The sequence below is a fragment of the Sus scrofa genome, chromosome 13, assembly GCF_054392235.1.
Source record: "Sus scrofa isolate SSC_HxYL_T2T_F1_AM1 chromosome 13, Sscrofa_HxYL_maternal_Yorkshire_Landrace_v2.0, whole genome shotgun sequence".
Lineage (NCBI taxonomy): Eukaryota > Metazoa > Chordata > Mammalia > Artiodactyla > Suidae > Sus > Sus scrofa.
The window spans coordinates 150,484,282-150,502,470 of record NC_139395.1 but is presented as its reverse complement, the minus strand read 5'-3'; the positions used below and the strand labels follow the sequence as shown (position 1 = coordinate 150,502,470).

Here is an 18,189-nt window from a genome sequence, read left to right as displayed (position 1 = left end):
TATAGCTGCTGGCCTATACCACAGCCACAGCAACGCGGGATCCGAGCCTTGTCTACAACCTACACCACACCTCATGGCAACGCCAGATCCTTAACCCACTGAGCAAGGCCAGGGACAGAACCCACAACCTCATGGTTCCTAGTCAGATTTGTGCCATGACGGGAACTCCTACCATACTATTTTGATTAGTGTAGCTTTGTAGTATACTCTGAAGTCAGGGAAGGTGATTCTTCCTACTCTGCTCTTCCTCCAGACTGTTTCAACTATTTGAGATCTTTTGCATTTCCATACAGATTTAAAGTTATTTTGTTCAAATTCTGTGAAAAATGCTAAGGATTGCATTGAATCTATGGTCATTTTAACAATACTGATTCTTCCAATCCAAAAACAGTATATCTTTCTATCTGTGACATCCTCAATTTCTTTCATCAGCACCTTAGTAGTTTTCAGAATATAGATTATTTCCCTCCTTAGGCAAGTTTACTCTCAGATATTTTATTCTTTTTGATGTGATGGTAAATGGAATTCTTTCCTTAATTTCTCTCTCTGATCTTTATTTGTTAGTTTATAGAAATGCAAGATATTTCCATGTACTAATTTTATATTCAGGAACTTTACCAAATTCATTGATAAGCTCTAGTAGTTTACTTGGTAGTATCTTAGGATTTTCTATGTATAGCTTTATGTCATCTGCAAATAGTGACAGTTTTTCTTCTCCATTTTCAGTTTGGAGTCCTTTTATTTCTTTTTTTTTTCTCTGATTGCTGTGGCTAGGATTTCTAAAACTATGGTGGGTAAGAGTGGTGAGAATAGACATCCTTGCCTTATTTTTGATATTAGAGAAAATGTTTTCCACTTTTCACTGTTGAGTATGTTAGCAATGCGTTTGTCATATATGGTCTTTATTATGTTGAGGTGTGTTCCTTCTTTGTCCTTTTTCTGAAGAGTTTTTATCATAAGTGGATGTTGAATTTTGTCAAAAGCTTTTTCTGGAACAGAATAGAAATCCCATAAATAAACCCATGCACTTATAGTCAATTAATCTATGACAAAGAAAGCAAGAATATGCAATGAGAAAAGACAGTCTCTTCAATAGATGTTTCTGGGAAAACTGGACAGCTTCATGTAAAAAGAATGAAATTAGAATATTTTCTAGCATCATATGCAAAAAAACCCTCAAAATGGATTAAAGACCTAAATGTAAGCCTGGATACTATAAAACTCATAGAGGAAAACATAGGCAGAATACACTTTGCTTTAAGTTGCAGCAATGTTTTTTTTGGATCTGTCTCCTAGAGTAACGAAAATGAAAGCAAAAATAAACTTTTACACAGCTTTTAAAAAGCTTTTACACAGCAAAGGAAGCCATCACACCAGGAAAAAAAATATTTGCAAATGATGCTACCAATAAGGGATTAATTTCCAAAATATACAAACAGGGTATATACAACTTTAAAAAAATCAAAAAATGGGGAGAAGCCCTAAATAGATTTTCTCCAAAGAAGACATTTAGATGGCCAAACAGGCACATGAAAAGATGCTCAATATCGCTAATTGTTAGAGAAATGCGTATCAAAACTACAAAGAGGTATCACCTCACACCAGTAAGAATAGCCATCATCAAAAAGTCGACAAATAATAAATATTGGAGAGAGTGTGGAGACAAAGGAGTCCTCCTGTACTGTTGATGGGAATGTAAATTGGTGCAGCCACCATGGAGAACAATAAAAATAGAGTTACCATATGATCCAGCAGTCTGAATCCTGGGCAGGTTATCTGGAGAAAACTCTAATTTGAAAAGATATATGCACCCCAGTGTTCACTGAAGCACTATTTACAATAGCCAAGACATGGAAACACATAAATGTCCATCGACACATGAATGGATAAAGAAGGTGTGGTGTACACACACATACACACACACACACAGTGGAATGTTACTCAGCCAAAAAAAAAAAAAAAAAAAAAAAGAATGACATAATGCCATTTGCAGCAACATGGATGGACCTAGAGATTATCACATTAGGTGAAGTCAGTCAGACAAAGAAAGACAAATATCATATGATAACACTTATATTTGGAACTTTTTTAATGATACAAATGAACTTATTTACAAAACAGAAATAGACTCGCAGATATAGAAAACTTACGGTTACCAAAGGAGAAAGGAAGGATAAATTCGGCGTTGGTAGTTAACATGCATACACTGCTATATATAAATTAGATAAACAAGGACCTACGGCATGGCACAGGGATCTATATTCAATATCTTGTAATAACCTATAATGGAAAAGCATCTGAAGAAGAATATGTATATAACTGAATCACTATACATATATAATTGAATCACTTTTCTGTACACCTGAAACTAAGACAACTTTTAAAAATTGACTATACTTCAATTTTTAAAAAGATTTAAAAGAAAAAGCTGAAGCACATGTGGCAAAAATGTTTACATGTATCATATCTAGGGGGTGTGCACCTGGGCATTAAAGTTTTTCTCTGTTTTTCTCTCTTCAAAAGGTATTTCATAGTAAAACCAGCCACAGAATATTATTTTTTCTGATGTAGAAAGCAAGTTGGCATACCAGAACACCCAGGGGACTTTATTACCTGAAGTGTCCATGGGGCACATTTGTCTTCCCAGTGACTTAAAACCGGATATCAATCGTATGGGCAGTTTTGATGCCTCAGGGCGAAAGAGAAAGCATTGGTTCCGAACTCTGGAGAGATGGAGAGATGCCTGGATTCTGCTCCCAGCTTTATGACTGACTCATGTGTGACCGCAGATTTCCCATATGCAAGCTTTCATTACCTTACCTGTAATATTAGTGAGACTAAGATTGTTTTCAGCATTGAAATTTTATAACATGTAATTATAAACCAGTGTATAGTTGAAATGTTACATAGACTAGTGATTTGATTTTCCTTTTTAGAAGAATTATAGCGGCTAAAAGAATACATGGTGTAAACATAGACGTGGGAATAAGATTAAATATATGTGCAGTGGAGTCAGATCTGGGTTGAAATCTTGCCTCTTTGCCACTTATCAATGATGATCCTCAATTTCCTGGAACACTCTATTTCCCAAGACCATAACCATACGAAATTGTACCTATCTCAGCTTGCAGAGATTTGATGAGGTAACAGTATTACTGTTGTGGTTGTTACACATCAGTTAACTGTTGCGCCTGGACAGGCACTAGAATAAATTCTCAAACAGCTCATTGCATCCATCGTCTAAAGATGGGATGAGCATAATAAGCTGCCAGTTATTCTTTTAAGTAGCAATAAACTAAGTACACATTTTCTAGACTTGATGATGCCACATTCTTTTGTAACCATGCAGTCAAACTAATGTAGAAGTAGTCCTGCCTCCATATATGACCCTAACTAGATAATGAGTTATAGATTGCTTCCAACTCTTGAATTCTATTTTATGTGGACTGTGGTTGAATGGCCCTAATTGTTTATACAGAATAAATTTATTTTTTTATTTTAAGTGATTTTTTTCCATTATAGTTGGTTTACAGGGTACTGTCAATTTTCTCCTGTACAGCAAAGTGAACTAGTCACACATACATATATACAGTCTTTTTCTCACATGATCCTCCATCATGCTCCATCATAAGTGACTAGATACAGTTCCCAGTTCTATACAGCAGGATCTCATTGCTTATCCATTCCAAAGGCATTGCATCTGTTAACCCCAGACTCTCCCCCCTTGGCAACCACAAGTCTGTCCTCCATGTCCATGATTTTCTTTTCTGTGGAAAGGTTCATTTGTGCCATGTGTTAGATTCCAGATATAAGTGATATCATATGGTATGTGTCCTCTTTCTGACTTACTTCACTTGGTATGAGAGTCTCTAGTTCCATCCATGTTGCTGCAGATGGCATTATTTTGTTCTTTTTTGTGGCTGACTTGTATTCCGTTGTCTATACAGAATAAATTTAAAACAGCAAAGTTGAGAATACTCTTGATTTTAATTTGTACTTTATAATCTGTACCCCTGCCATTAGTTTGTACAGACTACACCAAAGCAGAACCAGATGACAGAGAGAGAAGACAAATGATCAGTCAAAATTTGCATGAGTGCATCTCAAAGCCAGGCTATGGTGTGCCATGGAACAAAACTTGGACAATCATCCATCTCGCCTAGTAACACAAGGCACAGTTCATGCGGCTGGGCCTCTAATTCTGCTGACCCAGCATATGCTGATGTACCTAAATTTTGAAGGCTTGGATTTAATAGAGTCTTGTGGTATCATGGGACCTGGTGACTGAAAGGCTTCTGCAGCTTATCAGCCGGAAGATAAGAGGCCCTGTTTCCACTACCAGTGCTGCGGAGATGTTTATCACGCAGCTTTCTGAGAACAGGAGTTTGACCCATACCAAACACTTTAGACATAATGTCAACATACCCTAGACCACAGCCAGCACAGAATTCTCTGAGATAAGATTACAACTTTGTCCTTAAAGGGACGTCACCAAGTCAGTCGATTCCCAAATACTCCCTGAGCAGAGCCACCCTGTGAGTTATCCATCATACCAGAGGACTTTAGGAGCTCCATTTTTATGCTTCTACGTGCAGATATTCTGCTGCTGTTTCCAAAGTATGCACAGAACTTTAGCCATATCTAAGAAAGTTCCCACAGGGTCAAGAGCCTGAGCTTGGGGCCCCAGAGATCAGCCAGTTATAGAAGCCGGAGGCAGCTCTCTATTGGTAAATGCATTTATTTGCCCTATTTCAGGATTTTTTTTATTAAAGTATAGTTGATTTACAATGTTGTGTCAATTTCTGCTGTACAGCAAAGTGACTCAGTCATACACACACACACACACACACACACACACACACATTCCTTTTCTTATATTATCTTCCATCATGGTCTACCCCAAGAGACTGGATATAGTTCCCTGTGCTGTACAGTAGGACCTCACTGCTTATCCATTCTCAGTGTAATAGTTTGCATCTAGTACCCCCAACTTCCAGTCCATCCCACTCTCTCCCTCCTCCCCCTCGGCCACCATAAGTCTATTCTCTATGTAAGTCTGTTTCTGCTTTGTAGATAGGTTCCTTTTGTGCCATATTTTAGAAGATTTTTGTTTCTAATGTATTGAACAGGTCTAGGCCATACAGCCACCAAGGCCAGGTTAGTTCTCTCCTCTAGGTCTAAGATAAAGTCATTATAGGAAAAGATGATTTAGTCTTTGAGATAGGGAGGTGTAAAAAGCCACTGTAATACCTTGTTTAAATAAGTAGTCATGTGTTTGGTTTAACTATCAGTATGCAAACTGGTACCAGGGCAACGAGGCCCATCAAGGGTTGAGGTGAAGCTGGTCAGGTCTTTGCCCAAGACTTACACCAATGAGAAAAAGAAGCATAGGAGAGACCACTTCTCTTTGATGGGTTATCCAGACACTCACTGTATCAATTCTTGCTTTGAAATGCCTCACATTCATCCCTTTGTCCTCCTGGGTCCACCTCGTGTGGCTTTCTGGATTCCACCCCTCCTTCCCAAGGCTATGTTGTATGTTGTTACCAGATTATTTGAAGAACAAACTAACAGAAGCCCTTTTGATCACCCAGTAGAGTTGCACAATAAAGTTCATACTCATCTAATTCATCATGAAATGTTTTCACTGTTCTTTCCATCCAGCTTATCCTTCTCTGTTAATCTTTATTTCATTGAAAGGCTCTACTTAAGGATCTGGGTTAACTTATTTTTCCATTCTCCTGCCTCTGTGCTTTCACTCCTGCTGTCCCCCATTTCAGATTTCCTTCTCACTTCTCTTCTACTCAGACACCTCTCGTCCATTAAACCTTTTCAGACCAGTCCTGCTGCCCTGACCCTCCTCTGAACTCTGTTTCCTTATCTGCTAGAGTCCATGCCAGCCCTTCGGCAGTTAATCACTACTGCACTGTGGATTTATCTTTATTTTCCGAGCTCCTTCTTGCTCTTTTGCTCTCCTCTCTCTCTCTGTGCACATGTGCATATGATTGTGTGTGTGTGTGCAAGTGAGTGTGTGTAGCTAGATAAGGGGTCTATGAAAATAAAATCTGTCTTAGCTGTCTGAGAATACTCCTAGGTGCTCTATGACAGGTTGATGGCTCTTGCTTAGGATCTTAATTTTTTTTTTCCCAAAAAGGCAGGAGTCTTTGTCTTTTGTCTCCCCCTGTATCCACAGCACATGTGGATTGAATGAATGGCAGCTGTCACCCTCTAGAGAGGTTTCCTTGATCAGGATCTGCAGCTGGCCTTGACATTCTGCCTTGAGCCCCAGCTTCCTGAGTTGGCATGGGCTTCCTCCCAGACTGGCAGCCTGGTTAACTGCCCCTGACACGACCATGTCTGTCTGTCCGTATCCTCAGATGCCTACTCTCATTCCTCGAGTGAAAATGGAGGCAAGTCCGAGTCGGTGGCCAACCTGCAGGCCCAGCCCTCCCTGAACTCCATCCACAGTTCACCTGGGCCCAAGCGCTCCACCAACACCCTGAAGAAGTGGCTGACCAGTCCTGTGCGCCGGCTCAACAGCGGGAAAGCAGATGGAAACATCAAGAAGCAGAAGAAAGTGCGAGATGGTAGGAAGAGCTTCGACCTGGGATCTCCCAAGCCTGGGGATGAGACGACCCCTCAGGGAGACAGCGCTGATGAGGTACTTGGCCCCGGAGCCTTGCCTTGGGGAGGGGCTTCTGACACGCTTCCTTCCTGGAACCTGGAGAGGCCGCCTGCCCCAAGGTTTGCCACCTGGCCAGTCTCTAGTTCCCAGTAGTTGGTCTTCTGATCTCCAGGTGATCTTTGTATTCACAAGACCTTGCCAGTTTGATTTGTGACCAGTTTAGAGACTGACAGGCACCTAGGATACCCAGCAGACATACGTCATTTTGCCAGATTTGGAGATAGGGGTCTGGGCCCATGGGGAGCCGGCTGGTCACCAAGTCCCCAGCCTCTACTAAAGACTACATTAAACCTACTAGGCCTGTTTAGGATCAGAGTGAAAGGATGGAGACCATTTCACTTGGACAACAGAAGACTCCATTGGGAGGGGATGGCTGTTGTCCAGCATGCTGAGCACTGCCCTACATAAGAGGGAGTAGTCAGCTCCCGGTTGCTCTGGAGTAATCAGTTATGATTGACAGCTGAGGATTTACAGTCGGCAGGGTTGCAGCCTTTAACGGAGACTCAACCGGTCATGAAAGGGGCCTTCATGAAAACAAATGAGCTCCCCTCGTGGGAAGGTTTGGGAGACTTTGTGACTTCATATCACAGCTGGAGAGACCTGTGCTCGCCGAGAGGTCAGACTACACAGTGACCTCTTGCATCCATCCTTTCCAAAGCTGAGATTCTGTGATCAAAACATAGTGTGTATTGGAGTTCCCGTTGTGGCACAGCGGAAACAAATCCAACTAGGAACCATGAGGTTGCAGTTTCGATCCCTGGCCTCACTCAGTGGGTTAAGGATCCGGCGTTGCCGTGACCTATGGTGTAGGTTGCAGACGCAGCTCGGATCCGGCGTTGCTGTGGCCATGGTGTAGGCCAGCAGCTGTAGCTCCGATTCAAACCCTAGCCTGGGAACCTCCATATGCCGCAAGTACGGCCCCCCAAAAAAAACCATAGTGTGTATTTAGTTGGGTAATGAGGGAACTCTTTTATCTGGCAAACTAACCTACTCTGGTCACGGACGTGGCTGAGAAACTCTTCCTGATGTGAAACCAGACTCTCTTTGTAACTTTGTGCTGTCTGCCTTTTCTCCCTCTGAGAGTAGCAGGAGAGCCTGTTGATATTTAGATTGTGGTTTAATAGTCCTTCATAAACTTAAAAAGTTAATTTCTACTTGACCACTCTCAGCTTTTTTATCGGCTAGTCAATAAGATAGATGTTTTGTATGTGTGTGTGTGTGTATGTGTGTGGTTCCCCATGTTGTCCTCACTGTCCTTTGAAATAAGCAGGTGTGCCCATTCTGCATTAGAAGACACTGAAGCCAGAGTTCTGTCGTGGCACAGTGGTTAACGAATCTGACTAGGAAGCATGAGATTGCGGGTTCGATCCCTGGCCTTGCTCAGTGGGTTAAGGATCTGGCGTTGCTGTGAGCTGTGGTGTAGGTCGCAGAGGTGGCTCGGATCCTGAGTTGCTGTGGCTCTGGTGTAGGCCGGTAGCTCCGATTGGACCCCTAGCCTGGGAATCTCCATATGCCGTGGGAGCGCCCCTAGAAAAGACAAAAAAAAAAGAAGAAGAAGACGACTCTGAAGCAGAAAACCACAAGAGTGTGTTGAGAAAGGAGCTTATCTTATATGTTGCTTTTTTAAAATCCCAAGTTCTGAACCCATGGGCATCTTTAACTTTGAGAAGCAGTGACTAATGCTGTGCTTTTGTTCTAGAAGAGCAAGAAAGGTTGGGGGGAAGATGAGCCAGATGAAGAGTCACACACCCCGCTCCCTCCGCCCATGAAGATCTTCGACAATGACCCCACGCAGGACGAGATGGTAGGACTTCTTTCTCACTTGGAAGAGCCATGTGTAAAATGTGTGATGTCATTTTTTGGGTATGGTGGGGGCAGTGATACGCTTTCTCCTTTGTTATCTCTTACACCACGAGAGTCCAAGGTGATGTAGATTCTCTCTGTGTGGGTAGGGTCCCCTCCCCAGCCCTGGTGGTCCGACTTCATTCCAGGCAGGGCAGGGGTGGATATAGAATTCTCCACGTGGAAATGGGCCTAGGATCCCGCCTGTTGATGAAGAGTAATGGCTCTGTCTGTGGAAGCAGCAGATCCCAAAGGAACTGTTTATCTCAGAGAGGAATGTGGGGTGGCTCTAGGTCCTGAACAATTTAGCTGCTGTGTCAGTTGATTGTTTTCTTTATCCTCAACTCTAAAATCCAAATCACAGTAACTTCCAGTTAAGCCCTGTGCAAACATGGCATAAGAGATGGAGAAACTGCTAAGGGGAAGTTGTTGTCAGAAGTGGGTAAACCTAGCATGCCAGGTGGCCTCAGTTCTTTGATTTGCAAAATTCGCTGGCTCATTGACACGCAGAGGTTCACGGGTGTCCAAAACATGACTATCCACCAAGCCTCAGGGTGCAGGGTGACCTCCTCAATTGCTCAGGAGCCAAGACTCAGGTCGCATGTGCTTCCAGGTACTGAGCCGAGCCTGGGCAGATCCCTGCTTTCGCTGTGTGCTCCGTCACTGGCCTTCCTCACCAGCCAGGCTCTCACCCTGGGGCATTTTCCTGCCTTCTCTCAAAGCTGCTGTCCTAGCGGACTCTGGAGGTTGAGGTGGTGGTGGCAGTTTCTGATTGTCCTTCGTCTTTGTTTTCCGGAGCCTGTTTTATCACGTCGGTGGTGGTGGTTGGTCATTCCCGGGGTCTCCATGTGCTCTTTAGCGTCTGGCAGTCGGCAGCCCCCTTGGAGGTGGGGGGCCCAGCACACACAGCAGGGAGCAGACCTTTCCAGCAGCACCCAGGGTACAATTCAGGCAGCACTTTGGTTTTCTGATGCTATCCCCGCTCTTGTTTTAATTCTCTCTGCTTTGCATTTGGATCCGTAGCCCCTAGACATTAGTTGAGGTCTTCCTCTGTGCGAAGCCAGAAGGACATTTTCTAGGGCTCGGCCCATGACGGAGATGTGGTCCCTGACCTTCTCTGTGACTCGCCCATGAGAAGCACAGTGACAGCCCCTCCGAAGGTGATGTTGGTGGCCCTGGTTTCCAGGGCCAGCTCTGACTCTGGACTGTGGGGAGGAGACGTGGCAGGAGACATGGCGGGATGCCTATCCTGGACTCCCAGAGGCAGAAATGCCTGAGCTTCTCCTTGAGACGGGAACGAGGACCAGCCTGCGGTGTTCCCAGAGGCCTGTTGTAAAAGGTCCTAGAAACAGTGATAGTGGAGGGGGGGGTGGCCACAGGGTGCACAGGTCTCATTATCTGCCATCCCACACCACCCCCTACATGGAGGTGCCAGTTTGCATAAGATAAGGAAAGGTCACGAACCCTCCCCCTCGAATTCCCTCAAACACAGATTGTTTTGGGGAAAGGATGTTATGATGTTTCTGGTAATTTTTAACCGAGAATGTCGACTCCCTCCCCCACCTCCTGTCAACTGTGTAGCCTTTTGCTTAACCAGGATTACAGCAGATGGCAAGAGCCTCTTTTTAGATACATTAACCTCCTCAGCCTTGCTGTTTGACTTCTGAACATTGGTTTTTCTGGAATGTCTGAGAAGTGGGATGAGCTTCAGAATTTCTAGCAAATGGAGTTGGTTTATCAAAATAATTCTTACAACAGTGTAAAAGGAATTTTTAAAAGTCACCCATTCTGATGTTGTGCAAATATTTCTCTGTGTTTTCTATCTGTTCATACGCATGCATGTTTTATTTTTATAGTTACAGTGTGCATATGATGTGTTCAGTGTTTTATATTTTTAATAGTTATAAAATTAAATATTCAGGAGTTCCCATCTTGGCTCAATGGTAACGAACCCGACTCGTATGCATGAGGATGCAGATTTGATCCCTGGCTTCACTTAAGGATCTGGTGTTGCTGTGAGCTGTGGTGTAGGTCACAGATGTGGCTCGGATCTGGTGTTGCTGTGGCTGTGGCATAGGCTGGCAGCTGTAGCTCTGATGGGACCCCTAGCCTGGGAACCTCCATATGCCTTGGGTACGGCCCTAAAAAGACAAAAAATTAAATATTCATAATGTTTACTATTTCCTAAAATCGTAGTAATTTTACCTTCTTAACAACAATTTGAATAGCTGAACAGTAACTCACTGATTTGATGTGTCATCACTTGCTTGACCAGCATGTTTTAGGATATCCTGGGTGGTTTCCAATTTGTGCTGCTCTGGCTAATATTGCTACAGATCACTGAGTACATACAACATTTGTTTTTTTGACTTCTGTCCTTGGGAGAAGTTCCCAGGGGTAGGGTTACAAGATCAAAAAGTAGATAACTTGGATTTCCAAACAGACTTAAGCTGTTTTCCCCACATTCCCCACGAGAGGAAAAAGAGTGTTGCCCCCCTACCACCACCCCATGACATTTATTTGATTTTTTTAGTCCATCTCAGAAGCAGAGACCTAAAGTAAGTCTTTGATGAGACAATCAGATGCTTCCTTTTTGAAACTCTTCCCCCTCACTTCAGGGACAGACTTGAAGGCAGAGCCCAGGCTGGGTTGTTCAACCATCTACTCCCGCAGTCACTTTGCCCATGAGACCCTGGGGCCCTGAGCACACCATGGTCCTCCGCCTTGAAGTGCAGGGTTAACCATTTCTCTCCCAATTTCTTATCGAGGAGAAGGAAGGAAAGAGCAAAAACAAAACACTGGCCCTCAGGTTGACCAAACCGTCCCATGGACCAGTCATTGTGCTGGTGGGAGGGGAGGAGGAAAGGTCCTGGGCTGGAGCCTCCTGGTGACCAGGAGAGTCTCTGGTTGCTCCAGCACAAGACGCATTGGTCCTGCTAAAGCCCTTTATTACTTCCCCAGTGTTTCAGTTCGGAGGCCTTACCAGAAACAGATGCGCAGCTGTGTTTGTGGAGGAGTGTGTGTGGGTGGGTGTGGGTGTGTGTGTGAATGGAGAAGCAGTTTCTGGTCTCCAGGAACCCTGCCCCTAGCATTGCTGCTTGACACACATGATGATGTATATTGAAGATCCGCATACATCTTTTTTTTTTTTCTGGCCTTTTTAAGGCCACTCCCGTGGCATGTGAAGGTTCCCAGGCTAGGGGTCTAATCGGAGCTACAGCTGTTGGCCTGCGTCACAGCCACGGCAATGCTACATCTGAGCCACGTGTTCAACCTACGCCACAGCTCATGGCAATGCCAGATCCTTAACCCACTGAGCAAGGCCAGGGATCGAACCTGTGTCTCCCTGGATGCTAGTGGGGTTTGTTAACCACTGAGCCACGACGGGAGCTCCAAAGATCTACATACATCTAAGTAAAGCAAGGACAGTTCGTCATCTTTGCATCCACTCGAAGCTGGTTTATTGACCCCTCATTTCCTGGAACAGCAATGAGCAGCCCTGTAGTGACCAAAGTCCTGTCTGCCCCCTCCCCCATCGCTGACAGTGGGTGCAGCCATTCCCTTTGGCCTCCTGGGAACCCAGTGACCCCTCCCCTCAGCTCTTCTGGAGGCCTGCCTAAGGAGATCCTTGTCCCAGCCCTGCTTCGATGCTGGCCAGGACTCCTGACAAGGGATCAGGCAGGCCTGCCCCACACCCACACTATTCCCTGTCTCCCTCTGTCATCTCTTCCCTCTAAACATAGAGCTTTGCTTTCCTTGCCCGCCTTGGGCTTTGGACTTGCTGGGTTGCTTCCTAATTGCTATTCCTCATTCCTCGCTAATCTGCTTTTCCTTTGCTGCTCAATGTCTTGCAGTCCTCCTCTTTGCTAGCAGCCCGGCAGGCTTCCACCGAAGTACCTACTGCTGCAGACCTTGTCAGTGCAATAGAACAGTTGGTCAAAAGCAAGCTGGTAAGTGGGGGTCCTGGAGGCAGTCCTGCGGGTCTCACTTCCTGTGGCTCCCCGGGCCTGACCTCTGTCTGCCATGTTCTCCTTTGCACCTGTCCTCATTCCTCCTGTAGGATCATTTCCAGCTAATGATGGTTTCTAAGAACACTGCACCCCCGAGTCCTTTTTGGCTTCATATGGGAATAGACATGGGCAATTAACAGATCCTTTTGGGATTGTGGCATTGATGAGAGGTGAAAAGTATCCAAGACAAAATAGCCTCCCTGTAAGCCTGGTCCACCGGCCTGTAGGGAAATGGTGATTGGGCAGTGACTGATGTGTGTCTCCTTAGCCCTGAAGCTGATTTTGCTGCTGAGACACAGGCTTGAATTGGATCTTTGAAAGCACTGAGTAATTTTATTCAAGGACCTCAGATAGTCTTTTAGCTTCCAAAATCTTGCAAAAGGAAATGGCTGAACATAAAGGGAAATGGGCAAAATGTGTGGCTGCCTCATGCCAGCTTAAGGGAGATGGTGAATATCCCCATCATGAGTGTGCACCACTGAAAACGGGTCTAGCCTGTGACTGTCTCTTGGACCTATCAGACCGTTGGAGGGAAGGGTTATGAGTCTGAGCTCATTCAAGGTTTTGGCAGAATGTTGGTGAAAGAGCTACCTGTTGAACAGCTCATTTGCACAGGGCTAGTCCTCTACTCCCATAATTTCACGCGTAAGTGTGTCACTACAGGGAGACAGTTTGAAGCATTTTCCTGTCCTTTGCTCTCATCCATGTCACTCATTCGGTCTTCCCTGTAACTCTCATTAGGATAAATGTCTGTGCTTCTGACAGACTTCTGCTGGACAGCCCTATTAATCAGTGCCATGTAAACCCTTTTCCACTTGGAAAATGATGGTTGCTTTCTAGGGAAAACTGCCTGATCATAACTTTGGTTACAGTAACTTCCTTTTTAAATACCCCAACTTACAGAGTAGCAGTGAAATTAACGCATGACTTTTTCTTTCTTATGTTCCATCTTAATTTTTAAAAATATATTTAGCAGGTATTTTTAGTGCTGGTGACAAACTCCCGAAGGTTGTCTCCTCTCCTGTCATCTCTCGCTGTCTCAATGCAGGGAATCAAGTGCTCTTATGGGCACTGCACTAACTTTTCAAAGCCCATCTCCCTGATCACGCCTCACTTCCTCTCCTTTCCTCTCCACACTGACCCATAAATACTCTTCATACTCAAAATGTTTTTCCTTAAAGAGTCATTCCTTTTTGAAACCTCCTGCACTATTGGATGGGAGTTTTTGCAAATTGGTACAACCACTATGGAAAACAGTATGGAGGTTCCTCAGAGAACTAAGAATAGAATTATCATATGATCCAACAGTCCCATTCCTGAATATATATCCAGACAAAACTACAACTCAAAAAGATATGTGCACCCCTGTGTTCATAGCAGCACTATCGACAATAGCCAAGACATGGAAACAACGTAAATATCCATCAACAGATGAATGGATTAAGAAGATGTGTTCTTATATATATATGGAGATGATATTAAAAAAGAATGTGTTTATATACATACATACATATATATGTATGTGTGTATGTGTGTGTGTATATATATATGACTGGGTCACTTTGCTGTACAGCAGAAATTGGCACAACATTGTAAATCAACTATAATTGTTAAAAATCTCTAGTTGTATCCATGTTGCTGTGAATAGCATTATTTTTTCTTTTTCATGGCTGAGTAGTATTCCAGTGTGTGTGTGTGTGTGTGTGTGTGTGTGTGTGTGTGTGTGTGTGTGTGTGTAGTTTTTTTAATCCCCCCCTTTTTTTTTTGCGTTTTCTGTTTCACCACCTATGCATGGGCCCTGACCTCATGCACAGAGTAGCGGTTGCTTAATCCCCCTCCACACCATCCACCTCCCAGGCTCCATTCTCTTTTACTGCCTCAGCAAGGGCTCACTGCTTCCCTCTTGCCAACACAAGCAATAGTCTCCAATTTAGGGTACACAAGATGGTTTTTTGAAGTGCTAAAAGAAAATATTAGATTCTCTTTAACTCATTTTTAAACTTTTGAGTACGTTTTACTATGTGCATTAGGATAAAGCAGGAGTACAGAAATACAGTTTTTTTCTTTGGTTGGCCACACCCACGGCATGTGAAAGCTCCAGGGCCGGGGATTGAACCAGAGTTGTAGCAGTGACAACACTGAACGATTATGCTGCAGGCCACAAGGAAAGTCCAAAAACACAATTTTTAAATAAGTTTCATGTTTGGGGAGTGCATGGCCAAAATTGTGTTTACTAATTGAAGAGTATAATCAAAGTTTAGAAATCCCTGGCCCGTAAATGCCATACTTACCCAGCAGTCTAATATTTTGTGCCTATTCTCCAACCTTCCTTTCCAGCATCCACACATTATTCTGGTTGATGAACTCTGCTCCAACCAAATTGTTTTCTTCACTATCCCCAAACGTGCACTTGACTGTCCTCCCCCAAGTTTCTGTTCATACCACCCCACTTCTCTGGAATGTCCCCACTTCTCTGGATGGTCCTGTTGTGTTATCTGTTAAAATATCTTCATCTTTTTACTTGCAGCTTACCCGCCCCCCACCCTGCAGCTAGATGATTAGTCCCTCAGGACGTTATTTCCTCCTCCTTTTTTTTTTTTTTTTTTTGGTCTTTTTTTGCCATTTCTAGGGCCGCTTCTGTGGCATGTGGAGGTTCCCAGGCTAGGGGTCTAATCGGAGCTGTAGTTGCCGGCCTACACCAGGGCCACAGCAATGCCATGGAGTTGCCACCTATACCACAGCTCACGGCAACACCGGATCCTTAACCCACTGAGCAAGGCCAGGGATTGAACCCACAACCTCATGGTTCCTGGTTGGATTCATTAACCACTGAGCCACGACGGGAACTCCATTTCCTCCTCCTTTTATTAGTATGTACAAGTCATCTGCATTTCCACCAGAAAACACGTTTCCAAAACTCTGTATTTTTTTGTATTTTGGATTACCACTTTCCTGCTGCTACGGTTCACCTTAGACCTGTCGGGAGCATCCATGGGCCTCTGGTTTGTGTGATCAGTAGGTCAGGTGTTAAACAGGTGAGTGAGGATGTTGAGAAGTCTCACAAGAGCAAACGTCCCAGAGCAGAGGGAGTGTAGGATAATCCTGGAACTGTTCAGTCCTCTAACAGGCTCTCAACAAATAGGTATTGGATGAATGGCCTTTTGGCAGTAATTTTACCATAATAAGGGCTTTAACTTCTTCGCCAAATAGCTACTTTTTGAGGCTCTGCAGTGAGCCCAGAATTATAGAGATTTCTTTGGCCAAACATATAAAACCAAGCCAGAGTCATGGACAGGAATGTGAGAGCAGTGGTTAGGTTTCTTGGAATCTTCTTACCAAATCCGATCCTTTCTCTTTTCCTCTACTTTCTCTTTTCCCATCCCAATACATGTCCACAGTAGGCTAGTGACAGAGCATCGGTAGGGGCTGGCTTCCTCAGCTGTATTTGAGAATACTGAGTTTCGTCCTCACGTCTGAGACTGGTATACCTATTCCTCATTAGGAATAAGCTAGCCTAGAAGAGGGTATGCTCTCAAGCCCCAGAAAGTTCTGGAGTTTTGATTTGACTATAAATGTGACTGTGTGGGAGTTCCCATCATGGCACAGCGGAAATGAATCAGACTAGGAATCATGAGGTTTCAGATGTGATCCCTGGCTTCGCTTGGTGGGTTAAGGATCTGGTGTTGCTGTGGCTGTGTGTAGGCTGGCGGCTGTAGTTTCGATTTGACCCCTAGCCTGGAAACCTCCACATGCCATGGGTGTGGCCCTAAAAAGCAAAAAAAAAAAAAAAACTGTGTGCAAGCTGCCAAAATAGCCAGTGTGGTCATAGGCTGGGTTAATCAAAGTAGAACATACAGCTCAAGGGGCGTAATAGCCCATTGTACGCCAAGCCCTTCAGACCACGCCTGTCAAAATTTGTGGCTGAGTCATGCATTAGGTTCTGAACTCAGCATTCTAAAATGTTCTTGAGCTCAATGGAAGGGCCCTGGAAGAAGTAACCAATACCATGTGGTCCGTGTCATTGGAAAGAAAGTTGAAGAAGCTGAGGTTAAGTATTGGAAGAAGTTAGGAAAGAGAAGACACAAGAGCTATCTTCTAATAATTGAGCCCTGCCATGGGGAGGAAGGACAAGTCTCCCTCTTGGTGGCTCCAGAGGACAGAACCCATGGATGGAAATCAGTTCAGTATAAGAAGAAAAAATAAGGTCCTGCCCAGTTAACAGTCTGGAAATGTTACAGGCACATCTAGCATACTTGGACATCATTTCTAGGGCTTAGATTCTTTCTGCTTTCTTTTTTTGGTTGCTCAAGAGATGACACCAGATTCTATTGTTAGAATCATTTGGCCCCCAAGCTCTGCCCAGAAGCCATGAGATGCCTTCTGTCCCTGAGTCCTAAAGCTGCCCTTGGTGCTTTAGGATCATATGGTCATGACTACACCAAAGCTACTCCCCCAGGAGTTGGGCTCTCTGCTGCTGGAGAGCTGCTGTTTGAGAACCAGGACAGAAGGTCCTCACTCAGCTGCAGTGCAGGTAAAACCCCAAAGACCCTTGGAAACTCCTCGAGTGAGTCCCTCTGGACATAATGGACGCCTCTGAGATCTCACCTGCCAGCCTTGGTCTTTAATCAATACTTTTGTTTACCGAGAGCCTCCCCCCAAATAGAGCTCAAACACTTTTTCTGGGTTTTGTCTTAAAGTATTATCTTTAACTCTAAGCCAGGACTAAGGACTCCCCCTGCTTTTCCTGGGTGATTTTTACTGAAGTTTTCCCTAGACAGATATACTGATGGTGCTGCTGCTGCTGCTGCTGCTGCTATGTAAGGAATCAGAAGACCTAGGTATTAGTGCTGCCTCTGCCACTTATTGTGTGGCCTTGGGCAACCTACTTAGTCTACTTGGGCCTCTCTTTTATTTCACTTATCAACAATGATTTTTTTTAATTGACGTATGGTCAATTCACAGTGTTGTATTAGTTTCAAGTATACAACACAGTGATTCAGTTATACACACACACATATTCTTTTTCAGATTCTTTTCCCTTATAGGTTATTACAAAATATTGAATATAGCTCCCTGCGTTATACAGTAGGTCTTTGTTGGTTATCTGTCTTATGTATTAGTGGTGCATACCTGTTAATCCCAACCTCCTAATTTACCCTTCCTCCTCCTTTCCCTGTTGGTAAACCATAAGTTTTTTCCTATGTCTGTAAGTCTATTTCTATATTATAAATGAATTCATTTGTATCTTTTTTTTATTCCATAGATAAGTGATATCATATATATTTGTCCTTATTTAGCTTATTTCACTTAGTCTGATAATCGCTAGGTCCATCCATGTTGGTGCAGATGACATGGTATCATTCTTCTCCATAGCTGAGTGGTATTCCATTGTATATATGTACCACATCTTTCTGCGTTCCACCTGTCAGTGTTGCTTCCATGTCTTGGCAATTGTGAGTAGTGCTCCTATGAACACTGGGATTCATGTATCTTTTTGAATAACAATGATCATTCTGTCTACCTGAAGCTAATCTCAACAGAGTTATGATGAAGACTGACTAAGGTGTGAATGCTCTTTGTAAGCTGATAAGTGAACAGCCCACAGCTGTTAGCTCCCAGCCACCTCATTTGCATTGTAAAGGGCAGGGAAAG

At 43.9% G+C, this 18,189-nt stretch overlaps 1 protein-coding gene across 31 annotated transcripts in view; it reads left to right on the top strand.

Annotated features, from left to right (window-relative positions):
* The window catches only part of KALRN (kalirin RhoGEF kinase), a 695,174-nt gene that overhangs the window by 603,409 nt on the left and 73,576 nt on the right, over positions 1-18,189 (top strand). For 14 of the 31 annotated variants that reach the window (XM_084990933.1, XM_084990927.1, XM_084990940.1 and 11 more), the window contains 2 exons: positions 6,378-6,661; positions 8,385-8,489. In XM_084990933.1, the coding sequence (XP_084847059.1) occupies positions 6,378-6,661; positions 8,385-8,489 (389 nt within the window). Of the gene's footprint in view, positions 1-6,377; positions 6,662-8,384; positions 8,490-12,381; positions 12,478-18,189 lie in introns of all 31 variants that reach the window. The other 17 variants (XM_084990932.1, XM_084990931.1, XM_084990930.1 and 14 more) reach the window with 3 other exon arrangements.